This window comes from Mustela lutreola, chromosome X (assembly GCF_030435805.1).
Source record: "Mustela lutreola isolate mMusLut2 chromosome X, mMusLut2.pri, whole genome shotgun sequence".
Lineage (NCBI taxonomy): Eukaryota > Metazoa > Chordata > Mammalia > Carnivora > Mustelidae > Mustela > Mustela lutreola.
This window is the reverse complement of record NC_081308.1, coordinates 86089054-86103779: the sequence shown is the minus strand read 5'-3', so window position 1 is coordinate 86103779 and position 14726 is coordinate 86089054. Positions and strand designations below refer to the sequence as shown.

The following is a 14726-nucleotide window of genomic DNA, read 5'->3' as shown; positions in this document are numbered from 1 at the left end:
TTTACTTCAAAGCAGCTAAAAGTTTTTTACCTGGGTATATAGGCAACATTCCACACCAAAAAAATACTCCCTCTCTCGTTCAAAACACTTTTTTCACTTGGCTTCCAGCACAACCAGTCTTCTTACTTTTCTTCTAGCCACTGGTGGGTATTTCTCAGTCTTTAGGTGGTTCCTCCTTTTTTCTTCTACTTTCTAATGTTGGCTTATACAACAGGACTCAGTTCTTTGCTGTCTTTATCTTCTTTTTTCTAGCTGCACTAAGTGATCTCATAAGATGTCATGGCTATTCACTAATGATGCCCAAATTAATTTTGCCAATCCCAATATGTACCCTGAACTCTAGGCCTGGATATCGCCTGTCTACTCAGCACCTCCAACCTAATATGGCCAAAATAGAGCTTCTGAATCCACAACCCTCCAAATCTGTTCCTCCTCCAGTATGCCAGGATGTCAGAAACCTAGGAGTTATCCTTTACTCCTCTCTTTCCCTCTCTTCATATCCAAGCTAACACAGATCCTATCTTCTCTACGTTTAAAGTAGAACCTAAACCCACTCTCCAACTACCTCCCCATCATCTACCACACTAGTCAAAGACTCTTGCCTAGAACACTAATAACTTAACTGGTCTCTCTGTTTTAACCCTTAATCTTCTTCAGTATAACCTTCAAACTACAGCTCCATACAGGTAAATCAAATTATATCACTTTGCTCTCAGTCCTTCTAACAGCTCCCTATTACCTATCCATAACACATCATGAACTACTCTCTGGTTTCTCTCCTATTTCATTCTTACCACTCTTCTAATTACTATATTGTAACCTTACTGGCCTCTCTGCTAGTACTCAAACATGCCAACTAAGTTATCATTTTTAAGCCTTTTACAACTTGCCTTTACCTCTGCCCAGAATGCTCTTTCCCCAAATTTTCACATGGCTCATACACTTATTTCATTAGGCTTCTGCATAGGTCACCTCCTTAAACAGGCTTTAAAGTAGCAACCCTCTCAATATTCTGCCCCTACTCCTTGCTTCTTCCTTATAGCACCTCATACTATATTTTTGCTTATATTTTTATTGTCTGCCTTTTCCAAAGGGATGTAGTAAATCTACAAAAGCAGTACTTTGTATTGGTCACAGCTATACAACCAGCATACAAAAGAATATCTGCCACACAGTAAGCTAGATAAATATGTATTGAACCAAAAAATGAATGGGATTCCAGTCTGAACACTACCTAATAATACAGAGTTTTGTTTTGCTTTAAAGGAAAAAAAAGAACCATAAGAATGTGCCCTTAAAAACAAAAGTAAAATCAGCTTACTTTCTCTCAAGTGATATGAATTTTACTAGAAGAGAAGTTACTCGGTAGTAGAGAGGCTGAATTTTCAGCAAAATATTCTAGCTACTGTAAAAAAATTTTTAAAGCTTCAGAATTATCCCTGAAAACAAAGTCTGTTTACTTGGGCCTGACCACTTAAAAATGGGCATATAACATATACATACACACACAAAATAGTATAGTTTTCTGAAATCAAACTGGACTAAATAGGAACACTTCCTTCTCTTATCAAATTGCTACTAGTGAAGGCCCGGGAAGCTACCAACATATTAGAGTTAGAAATGTTATATCCTGTTAACTTGATGCTGACACTGTTGTTCACAGTAAGGAAAATGGCAATATCCCCAGAGGTTTCAGAGGCAGGGCATTTTGCATGAGTATGTCTGTGGGTTAACTGCCACTATATATTACCTGCTCTCTTCCATCAATACAACTTACAGTCCACAAGAATGTGAAAAATCCTGTCACATAACAGATATATCTACGTATAATTTGGTGGAAGGCAGAGCCTGATGATGAAGTCATTTTTTACTAGTGGGCTAAAGAATCTAGATCCTGAAAAATAAAATTAGCCACACTGAGGCTCTCCTGGGGGCATGCATAGAAGGCCAGTCCAAGTACTCCCTGAGGATGGCAATCTGTTGATGCAAAGATAATGGAAACTCAAGTTGAACCACTTGGCCTCTCTAGCAACAAGGAAAAGAGTTTAGTCCGGTATGGTCAGTTCGTTTCAGTCAAAATTCGCTTAATGTTGATGCTGCAGTTTAAGCTCTCTGATCAGGGGACAGAAGAATGATGAATACTACTTCTTATGAAAAGTTTCAAGCCTTGTAACCCCTCTGAAAATAAATAGTCCAAATACCAGTTCCATTTCTTTCCCTGCAGGCACAAAAAAGGGAAAATTACTCATCAAATATTTACTATGCATATTCTCTACCTCTTCTTCTTTCCCTAGGAAAAGTTCCCAACGTCCTGAATGCACATACCAAGAGTTAGCTGAGAGGGGCCAAGTTCCTAACTGGAAGTCAGGCACTAAAGTGACATCCAAACCAGAAAGTACCCAAACTTTAAGGTTTAAACATTCCTTTTATTATGCTGGCAAAAAATGTTATCTGTTCAACTGAACAAGTATTATGAAATGGGTCATCATCCCCATGCTCTAGAAATTCAACATCTAAAATGGATAACACAGGAGCAGAAATTATTACTGCCTTCATTAAATATGTACACAGCAGAGTTTCTGTAATAATGAGACAGCTGTGTTAGGTATTGTTAAATCACCCTCATTACAGTCACACTTTGAATACATGCAACTATACTATAAAATGAGACAATGCATAGATCCAAGAGCAAGATTCAAACTGTGAATAGTTTTATCTTAGAGAAGACTGTAGAGGGTATGTGCCAACAAATTCACATAAAGTCACTGGAAATATTTCAGGAGGCAAACATTTCACTCTGACTTTGTGGAGGCAATAGGCTTAAGACTGGGGGAAAGGAAAAGTATAAATTTTTTGATGAAATGGACCTATAGTAAATCCCTGAACATGATGAAAATAAATTTATTTACCCGAATAGAGCTCACGCTTACTGTCCTTTCTTCTGGCCATTCCTTAAAAAACAAAAAAAAAAGTGGGGAGATAGGAGATGAAAATGTTTGGTTACCAAAGATTACCAGAAAATTAAGATGGTTCTTCACTGTCTGATTCATTTTCTACATTTTATTCCTACTATCACTCCAGCATTCCTTTTGAGTAAACATTCACAATAACCTTCCACATTTCTCCCTACTAGCATAAACAGAAGGAAAATAAGATTACAGTGAGTAAAGTGAGTACCATTTTGCTAATTTATGGCCTCAAAATCTACTCAGCCACTAGAATGAAGATAAAAGACGTTAGAGAAGGCATATTCTGAGGTAAAGGATACCTGAACTGAGTTTTGAAGCATGAGGAGGATGTCTGGTGAGTCAGTCTGTGTACCAGTAGATTCTATAAAAACTGATATGAAAACCCAGACCTAGTTGATCCCATTTATTTCCCATCTTTAATTATCACCCACTGTATTTCAATGAAAAGTCATCAATTCTAAAACAAACACTTTTAATATATTCCTAAGAATAAACTAGGCCTATTAAGCTATGTATAACATAATGTGTTCTTAACACTTAGAATTTTTTATTTTACTACGATTAAGTTTTAGATGTAGGCAGATTTTGATCATACATTTTTATAAACATGAAATGGTAAATATAAACAAAATTAAGTAGTGAAAGTATTTCTAAAATTTTACATTTGGAGTCCTACTTTCCTGAATTACTTTTCCACTCAAGAGCTGTAGATAACTATGTTTTTTCACACAATATCATCTTTACTGCCAGAGTGTTGGCAATGCAACGTTTCTTAAAAGATACTAGTGTGGGGGTCCCAATTACATAAACCTAACCTACTTTTGGTTCCTGTTTCAAGGAAAGTCCATAACATGTATGATATACTGCTTCCTTCCCCTCTTCCTCTAAGACATTTGGTTTTTGGGGCTTGAAAGAGTGTGCCAATATTTTCTCCAAGTTTTTTCCCCAACCTGGTGACAACCATCCTGCAAGGTCTGATTCTGGCAATCTCCCTGGGTACACTGAAAAACAGCAAATGACAACTATATTTTCATTGCTCCCTGGCTGACATCACAAGATGCATCCTGATCTCTAACAAGTTAGAAAGTGAAAAGAACATGTGGTTTTACTGATTAAATATACTCCATGCTTACAAATTCCATATTTATTTCTCTAGCTCCAACTTCTCACCTGAACTCCAAGCCCAGCTTCAAACTGCCTATACTTAGACTTCCTGGATGTCTATAAGGAATCTCAAACTTAAGGTCAAAAGAGAACTTGAGTCTCAACTTGCCCTCCCACCAAATCAAAATAACCTCTTCTGTTCTTTCATTAGTATTCCTCTTATTAATACATGGAAACACCATCTACATAGTTGCTCAGTTAATAAAACTCAGAAACCCTTTTCTTCATTCCTACTTTTTTACTGGTTTCAGAGGTAGAATTTATTGATTTACCAGTCGCATATAACACCCAGTGCTCATTACATCAAGGGCCCTCCTTAATACCTGTCTCCCAGTTTCCTCAAGTTCAGCGTCTTTTATGGTTTGCCTCCTACTTCTAAAGAAGCCCTTCATTAAGTCCTGTCTGTTCTACCTCTGCAATATATCTCAAGTCAGTCCGCTTCCATCCATTCCACTACCACCACATTTTTTTAAATTTATTTTTTATTTTTAGCATAACAGTATTCATTATTTTTGCACCACACCCAGTGCTCTATGCAATCCGTGCCCTCTATAATACCCACCACCTGGTACCCTGACCTCCCAACCCCCGCCACTTCAAACCCCTCAGATTGTTTTTCAGAGTCCATAGTCTCTCGTGATTCACCTCCCCTTCCAATTTCCCGCAACTCCCTTCTCCTCTCTAACTCTCCATGTCCTCCATGCGATTTGTTATGCTCCACAAATAAGTGAAACCACAGGATAATTGACTCTCTCTGCTTGACTGATTTCACTCAGCATAATCTCTTCCAGTCCCGTCCATGTTGCTACAAAAGTTGGGTATTCGTCCTTTCTGATGGAGGCATAATACTCCATAGTGTATATGGACCACATCTTCCTTATCCATTCGTCTGTTGAAGGGCATCTTGGTTCTTCCCACAGTTTGGCGACCGTGGCCATTACTACCACACATTTATACAAATCTCTACCAGTGTCTCTCTCCAGACTCTACCAACATCCTAACTGGTGCCCCTGCAGGCACTTGGGCCTCTTTTAACTCTATTCTCCACAAAAAAAGCCAAAGTGATCTCTATTAAACATAAACTCAGACCATATTATGACTTTGCTTTAAAAATTTTCAATTGTTTCCCATGGCACTCCCAACAGATCTATAAGAGAGATAGCCCCTGAATCTCTGCCATCTTATTTCATTCCATTCTCATTCTTGTTCCTTAAGCTATAAGCCATATTGGCCTTCCTTTTTTTATCTTGAACTCCTTGAGCCACTGTACCATTTCCACCACCTAGAATGCTCTTATTCCAGCCATTCTTCAGCTGACTTATTCTCATCTTTTAGAAGAAATCTTAGACCAAATGCCATTCCTCAAAACCTTTCTTGAACACCCATCCTGGCAACTCCTCAGTCACTCCTTCTCTTACCCTACCCTGTTTATATCCTTATAGCGTTTCTCAAAATTCAAAATTATCATGTTTACTTATTTCATTACTGGTTTACTATTTGTTCTTATTTGAATATAAACTCCATTTGGGCAGAGATGGTATCTGTCTTCTTAGGTATTATATTTCTAGTTTGAAAAGCATAGTGAATACAGAATAAAAAAATATTTGTTGAATGAATAAAGAAACAGCTACTGATTCAAAGGTAATTATGATAATAAAATCTAGAGCTTCAGAATTTCCTGAAATGTAGGCTCTACAAATGTTCAAATATTTTGACTCATTAACTGAGTGGAGCTCTTTGATACTAAGAATGGATTGGCCAAATTAAATTTACTAAATTATCTCTAAAAAGATGACTAGTTTGAAGTATTTACAATGTTAAAATTCCATAAAGTAAAAATGATTACCTAACTTTTGTAGCAACATGGACGGGACTGGAAGAGATTATGCTGAGTGAAATCAGTCAAGCAGAGAGAATCAATTATCATATGGTTTCATTTATTTGTGGAGCATAACAAATCGCATGGAGGACATGGGGAGTTAGAGAGGAGAAGGGAGTTGCGGGAAATTGGAAGGGGAGGTGAATCACGAGAGACTATGGACTCTGAAAAACAATCTGAGGGGTTTGAAGTGGCGGGGGTTGGGAGGATAGAGGGCACGGATTGCACGGAGCACTGGGTGTGGTGCAAAAATAATGAATACTGTTATGCCGAAAATAAATTAAAAATAAATAATTTTTTTAAAAAAAGTAAAAATGTCAGCATTAAATCATATTGCCATAATATCAGAGGTTATTTTTACCATCTTGAAGGTAAGATACTTAGCAGTTAGTTGGTGACAAGGGCTCAAAAAGCACTCTTCTAAAACACAGCTTGACATTTAAAACCTAGCATTTTCAGAACCTCACAGAAACATCATCAGTTACAAAAATGGCAGTTTCACATTTTGCCAAATGTGCTCTATGCTACTAGAATTTAAAACTTCCAGTCAGAACTAACCTTCCTTAAACATTTTAAAAACTGTTTTCTGATTTAAAAGAATATATCAATCAATTCCTGATCCCCCAAAATGAGCTTGCTTACCTATGTTCAAGTTGGTATTTACTACTTTAGAGACCGAGTCTTCTAACACACACACACACACACACACACACACAGTCTATAAGAAAAATTATTTCATTTAAGAAAATCAATCCCTGGGGCGCCTGGGTGGCTCAGTGGGTTAGGGCCTCTGCCTTCGGCTCAGGTCATGATCCCAGAGTCCTGGGATCGAGCCCCACATTGGGCTCTCTGCTCAGCAGAGAGCCTGCTTCCTCCTCTCTCTCTGCCTGCCTCTCTGCCTACTTGTGATCTCTGTCAAATAAATAAATAAACAAAATCTTTAAAAAGAAAAGAAAATCAATCCCACTCTATATGTAATTCATTACAGGCTTTATCAATTAAGAACTGGATGCAACCACGTTGACAGGGTATGGAGAAACCAACAAATCAATCATTGTTAGCAGTAATGTAAATTTGAATAACTTCTACTTAAAGCTAAAATTTGATTTTTTAAAAGATTTTTATTTATTTGAGAGAGAGGAGAAAGAGCATGAGCAGGGGGAGGGGTCCAGGGAGAGGGAGAAGCACACTCCCACTGAGCAGGGAGCCCAACATGGGTCTCAATGCCAGGACCCCGAGATCATAACCCAAGCTGAAGGCAGACACTTAACCGAATGAGCCACTCAGGTGCCTATAAAAGCTAATATCTAAAGACACCCAACCAAATAAAAAAAGATACATACTTTGAAAACAATTCCACTTAGAGCAATTTTATCCACACTTATATATGTATGAAATGAAGTATATGGTTGAAGAACATTCATTAGAGCACAATTTCATAAAAGAACTAGAAACAGCTTAAATGCTCAACTTACATGTTTAACTTTAACATAGATTCATAAGAGAGAATACAAAAAGAATGAGGCAGCCCTTTACATACAAAAATGAAACAAAAGTCTAGACATTAAGTCAAAAATTCAAGAGGCAGAAAAGTAAATATGGTATATGGTGTTGTAAAAGATCATTTACACAGAAATATGCAGTATGTCTCTAGAAGGATATTAAAAAAACTGAATGTGGTTGCTTTTATGATGAAAAGTGTCCACATAGGGTTCCACTTCCAGGATGAGATCATGAGTTCTGTGGACCCACTCCCCCGAAAATGAGAAAACTTGGCAAAGATTATTTTTTTTTTTTTTTTTTTTTTTTTTAAAAGTGGTTGGTACTATTTTATTTTTTTTTTTTTTTTTTTTTTTTAGTTTTATTTTTTATTTTTTATAAACATATATTTTTTATATACATATATTTTTATCCCCAGGTCTGTGAATCACCAGGTTTACACACTTCACAGCACTCACCAAATCACATACCCTCCCCAATGTCCATAATCCCACCCCCTTCTCCCCAACCCCCTCCCCCCGGCAACCCTCAGTTTGTTTTGTGAGATTAAGAGTCACTTATTAAGAGTCACTTAAGATTATTTTTAAAAACCCAGCATTTAAAGTCTCTGAAGGATGATCTCAATTTAACAACTTAACCTACTGCTTCAAGATACTAGAAACGGGGATGCTTGGGTGGCTCAGTGGGTTGAGCCTCTGCCTTCAGCTCAGGTCATGATCCCAGGGTCCTGGGATCCAGCCCCGCATCGGGGTCTCTGCTCGGGCAGGGAGCCTGCTTCCCTTCCCCTCTCTCTGCCTGCCTCTCTGCCTACTTGTGATCTGTGTCTGTCAAATAAATAAATAAAATCTTAAAAAAAAAAAAAAAAGAAACTAGAAACAGGAAAGCAAAGTAAACCCAAAGTAAGAATCAAGTACAGATGACCCTTGAATTGCATGCAGTTAGGGGTGCCGACCCTGGTGCCGTCAGAAATCTGTGTCTAACTTTGGCTCCTTAAAAATTTAACTACTGACAGCCTGTTGGCCAAAAGCCTGGCCAATAACATAAATAATTGATAAGCACATACTTTATATGCATTATATACTGTATTCTTACAAGAGAGTAAGCTAGAGAAAAGAAAACATTACAACCTTACACCAGTTAGAATGGCTATGACAAGGCAGGACACAACAAATGTTGGAGTGGTTGTGGAGAAAGGGGAACCCTCTTACACTGTTGATAGGAATGCAAGCTGGTGCAGCCACTCTGGAAAACAGTATGGATGTTCTTCAGGACATTAAAAATAGAGCTACCCTACAACCCAGCAATTGCACTACTGGGTATTTACCCCAATGATACAGATGTAGTGAAAAGGAGCACGTGATGTGATGAGCACTGGGTGTTATATGCAACTGATGAATTATTGAACACTACATCTGAAACTAATGATGTACTATATATTGGCTAACTGAATTTAAATTTAAAAATTGTTATTAGGGGCACCTGGGTGGCTCAGTGGGTTAAAGCCTCTGCCTTTAGCTCAGGTCATGATCCCAAGGTCCTGGGATCAAGCCTCGCATCAGGCTCTCTGCTCAGCAGGGAGCCTACTTCCTCCTCTCTCTCTGCCTGCCTCTCTGCCTACTTGTGATCTCTGCCCGTCAAATAAAAAATAAATACAATATTTAAAAATAAAAAAATAAAGGTGTTATTATAAAAATCATAAGGAAAATACATTTACAGTACTATGCTGTATTTACTGAAAAAATCTGCATGAAGTGGATTCATGCAGTTCAAACCTCTGTTGTACAAGGGTCAATCATAAATAATAAAGATTAGAGCAAGACATAAATGAAATAAAGAATAAAAAACAGGGGCGTCTTGGTGGTTCAGTTGGTTAAGCATCAGCCTTCAGCTTAAGTCATGATCCTGGGGTCCTAGGATCAAGTCCCACATCAGGCTTCCTGCTCAGCAGGGGATCTGCTTCTCCTGCTCCCTCTGCTCCTCCCCCCATTCATGTTCTCTCTCTTTCTCTCTCAAATAAATAAAATCTTTTTTAAAAAAGGAATATCGGGGTGCTTGGATGGCCCAGTCGTTAAGTGACTGCCCTTGGCTCAGGTCATGATCCCAGGGTCCTAGGATCGAGCTCCACATTGGGCTCCCTGATCTGACAGAAGCCTGCTCCTACCTCTCTCACTCCCCCTGTTCATGTTCCCTCTCTCCCTGTGTCTCCCTCTGTCAAATAAATAAATAAAATCTTAAAAAAATATATCAAAACAAAGAGTCTCACACTTCCTGACTTCAAAACTTACCATAAAGTTACAGTAATTAAAACAGTGCAGTACTGGCATGAAGACAGACCTATAGATCGGTGGAACAGAATAGAGAGCTGAGAAATAAACTCTCGTGTAGTACATGGTCAAAAGATCTTTGACAAAGGTGTCAAGACCAAGACCACTTAGGAAAGAACAGTCTCTCCAACAAATAGTGCTGAGGAAACGGGATATCCACAAACAGAAGAATGAAGTTGACCACTTATTTTAAGCCACAGACAAGAATTAACTCAAAATTAATTAAAAACTTAACTATAAAATCCCTACAAGAAAACATAAGAGAAAAGTTTTATGACATTGGACTGTGCAATGATTTCTTGGATATGACACCAAAAGCAAAGGAAACAAAAATAAAAACAAAGCAAAACAAAAAGATAACAAAACTTAAACTTAAAAACTTCTACACATCAATGGATACAATTAACAGAATGAAAAGGCATCCTATGGAATGAGAGAGAATATTTGTAAATTACTTATTTGATAAGGGGAAAATATCAAGACTTTTTATATAAAGAACTCCTACAACTCAACAACAAAATAACAACCTGATTTGAAAAACTGGGCAAAGGACTTGACTAGACATCCCTCCAAAACTATACATATGACCAATAAGCACATGAAAAGCTGCTCTATATCATAAATCATTAGGGAAATGAGAATCAGAACACAAATGAGATAACCACTTCACATCTATAGGATGGCTATTTAAAAAACAAACAAACAAAAACAGAAAATAAGGAGTGCTGGTGAGGCCATGGAGAAACTGGAACCCTTGTGCCCTGCTGGTATGAATATAAACTCAACATGGAAACACTTATGGAAGACACTACAGTGTTTCTTCAAAAAGGTATAACTCAAACAGATAATTCTATACCCATATTCATAGCAGCATTATTTTCAAGAGCCAAAAATAAGAAGTACTCCAAGTGTCCATCAAAAGATAAAACAGACATGGGTTGACCTAGAGGGTATTATGCTAAATGACATAAATCAGACTGAGAAAAATACCATATGATTTCCCTCATGTGGTATCTTAAAAACCAAACAAATGAATAAACAAACAAAAAACACAATTAGACCTATAAATACAGAGAACTGATGGCTGCCAGAGGGAAGGGGGTAAGGCAGATAAGTAAAATGAGTGGTGGGGAGTAGGATATACAGGCTAGCACTTAAGAAATAAATGAATCACGGAAATAAAAGTTATAGTATAAGGAATATAATCAATGGTATTAGAATAGTGTATGGTGAAACATTAGCTACACTTGTGATGAGCAAAGCATAATGTATATAGAAGATGAATCACTATGTTGTACAACTGAAACTAATGTAACATTGTATGACAACTATACTAAAATGAAAAAAATTAAATACAGAGGGATTGAGATTTTAAAAAAGGATGAACATGGGGCACCTGGGTGGCTCAGTCAGTTAAGCAGCTGCCTTCGACTCAGGCCATGATCCCAGGGTCCTGGGATCAAGCCCCAAATCAGGATCTCTGCTCGGCAGAGAGCTTGCTTCTCCCTTTCCCTCTGCCTGTCTCTCTGCCAGCGTGTGCTCTCTCTCTCTCTCTCTGTCAAATAAATAAATAAAATCTTTTTTAAAAATGGATAAACAGATAAATAGAATGTGGTACACACCTACCATGGAATATTATTCAGCCTTTAAAAAGGAAGGATATTTCTACACATGCTATATTAGGGATGAACCCTGAAGACATGCTAAGTGAAGTAAGCTATTTACAAGAGGACAAATACTGTATGATTCCACTTATATGAAGTACCTAGAGTAGACTCAAACTCAGACTAAAAATAGGATATATTTTTATATTTATTTATTTATTATTTTTATTTATATATTTATATTTTATATGTATATATACATATATTTGTGTATATATATATATATATATATATATATATATATATATAAAATGGGATACTATGCAGCCATCAAAAGAAATGAAATCTTGCCATTTGTGATGATGTGGACGGAACTAGAGGGCATTAGGCTTAGCGAAATAAGTCAATCGGAGAAAGACAACTATCATATGATTTCCCTGATATGAGGAAGTGGAGATGCAATGTGGTGGGTTTGGGGGGTAAGAAATGAATAAATGAAACAAGATGGGATCGGGAGGGAGACAAACCATAAGAGATTCTTAATATCACAAAACAAACTGAGGGTTGCCGGGGATAGGGGAGTAGGGAGAGGGTGGTGAGGTTATGGACAATGGGGAGGGTATGTGCTATGGTGAGTGCTGTGAAGTGTGTAAACCTGGCGATTCACAGACCTGTACACCTGGATATAATAATACATTATATGTTAATAAAAAAAATTTTTTTTAAATCTTCCCACTAATAAAAGCCCATGACCAGATGGCTTCACTGGTAAAAATCTATCATATATTTAAAGAAGAATTAATGCCAATCCTTCACAAATTTTCCGAAGGGTATGAGAAAGAATGCTTCCCAACTTTTTCTATGAGGCCAGAATTAACCTGAAACCAAAACCAGACAAAGATATCCAAGGAAGAATCAATATCCCTTATCATCCACAAGCTACTGAGAAACCCAATCTGGCAACATCTAAAAGGGATTGTTCTCCATGACCAAGTGGGATTTATCCCAGGAATGCATGCTTGGCTAAATATCTAAATATTTAGCAGATTAATATTATCAGGAGAAGAAAGGGCAGGAACCACATGATCACATCTGTAGATACAGAAAACAGCATTACACAAAATCCAACAGTTTCATGATAAAAATACTCAATGAACTAAAAATAGAAAGGCAGTTCCTCATGCTGATAAGGGGCATCCACAGGAATTCCTAATATCACACTGCAGAAAAATGAAATTATTTCCCCAATAATCAAGAAAAAAAAAAAAAACTTGTCCACTCTTGCCACTTTTCTTCAACATTAATTGTACCTGAAGTTCCAGGGAATGAAATTAGTTAAAAAAGTAGTAAATGGGGCGCACCTGGGTGGCTCAGTGGGTTAAAGCCTCTGCCTTCAGCTCGGGTCATGATCCCAGAGTCCTGGGATCGAGCCCCACATCGGGCTCTCTGCTCAGCAGGGAGCCTGCTTCCTCCTCCTTCTCTCTCTCTCTCTCTACCTGCCTCTCTGCCTACTTGTGATCTCTATCTGTCAAATAAATAAATAAAATCTTTTAAAAAATTAGTAAAAAAAAATCCAGATTTTAAAGGAGGAAATAAAATCATCTGTTTGCAGAAAACATAATCTTGTGTATAGAAAATACTAAAGGATCCAATGAAAAGCTGTACAAGCTAAAAAATGAATTTAACAGAATAAAAATGAGTTCAACAAGGTTTCAGGATATAAGATCAATATATACAAAACTGTATTTCTATATAGCATTAAAGAGTAAAATGAACATGAAATTAAGAAAGCAATTCTAAAACAATGTCTTTGAGTGACGCATTGGACCAGATGGCCATACACAGAATATTCTAGCCAAAAACAACAGAATACACATTATTTTCTAGTGCACATGGAACATTCTGCAGGACAGATCACATATTAGGCCACAAAACAAGCCTCAATAAATTTACAAAGACGGAAATCATATCATGCTCCTTTTCCAACCACAGTGGTATGACACTAGAAAAAAAATCACAAGAAAAAAAACTGGAGAAGACAAACACAGGGAGACCAAACAGCATAATATTAAACAACCAACGGGTCAACGAAGCAATCAAAGAAGAAATAAAAAATATATGGAGACAAATGAAAATGAAAACACAATAGTCCAAAATCTTTGTGACACAGCGAAAGTACTGCTAAGAGGGACATGCAGGCCCACCTCAAGAACAAGAAAAAGCTCAAAAAAACAATCTAACCTTACTCCTAAAAAAACTAGAAAAGAAGAACAAATAAATCCCAAGGTAAGTAGAGGAAAGGAAATAATAGAGATGAAAGCAGAAATAAATGACAGAGACTAAAAAAAGGAAAAAAGAAAGGGGAAAAAAGCAATGAAACTAAGAGTTGGCTCTTTGAAAAGATAAACAAAATTGATAAACCCTCACCAGACTCATTAAGAAAAAGAGAAAGAACCCAAACAAAATCAGAAATGAGAGAAAGTAATAACTAACATCACAGAAATACAAAGGATTATAAGAGAATAACTATGAAAACTTAGATACCAACAAAGTGGACAACCTAGAATAAATGGATAAATACCTAGAAACATAAAATTTTCCAAAAGTGAAGGAATAGAAAATCTCAACAGACTAATTATAAGTAACAAAACTGAATTGGTAATAAAACAACTACCAAAAAATAAAAGTCCAGGACCAGATGGTTTCACAGATGAATTCTATCAAACTTGTTTTTTTTTTTTTTTTCTTTTAAAGAATGAGCAGGAGGAGGAGCAGAAGGAGAGGGAGAAGCAGACTTCCCGCTGAGCAGGGAGCCAGACATGGGGCTCGATCCCAGGACTCTGAGATCATGACCTGAGCCAAAGTCAGAGGCTTAACAGACTCAGCCACCCAGGCGCCCCTCAAACTTGTTTTTTTAAAGATTTCTTTATGGGCCACCTGTGCGGCTCAGTCAGTTAACCGGCTGCCTTCGGCTCAGGTCATGATCCTAGAGTCCTGGGATCAAATCCTGTATTGAGCTCCTTGCTCACTGGGGAACCTTCTTCTCCCTCTCCCTCTGCCTCCTGCTCCTCCTGCTTGTGCTCTCTCTCTCTCTCTCACTATCTCTCTTTCCCTGTCAAATAAGTAAAATCTTTTAAAAAATAAAAAAATATTTATTTACTTGAGAGACTGAGAGACTGCAAGGGGTAGGGGCAGAGAGAGAGAATTCTAAGCAGACCCCGTGCTGACCATAGAGCCTGTCACAGGGCTAATCTCATGACCATGAGATCATGACCTGAGCCAAAAG

At 37.4% G+C, this 14726-nt stretch overlaps 1 protein-coding gene across 1 annotated transcript in view; it reads right to left on the bottom strand.

Moving 5' to 3' along the window:
- Positions 1-1175: 1175 nt before the first annotated feature.
- CENPI (centromere protein I) overlaps positions 1176-14726 on the bottom strand; it is a 77300-nt gene continuing 63749 nt past the window's right edge. Inside the window, exons 20-21 of the mRNA XM_059158128.1 lie at positions 2910-2951; positions 1176-2218 (exon numbers count right to left, since the gene is read on the bottom strand). Of these exons, the coding sequence (XP_059014111.1) occupies positions 2117-2218; positions 2910-2951 (144 nt within the window). The 3' untranslated portion in view covers positions 1176-2116. The remainder of the gene's footprint in view (positions 2219-2909; positions 2952-14726) is intronic.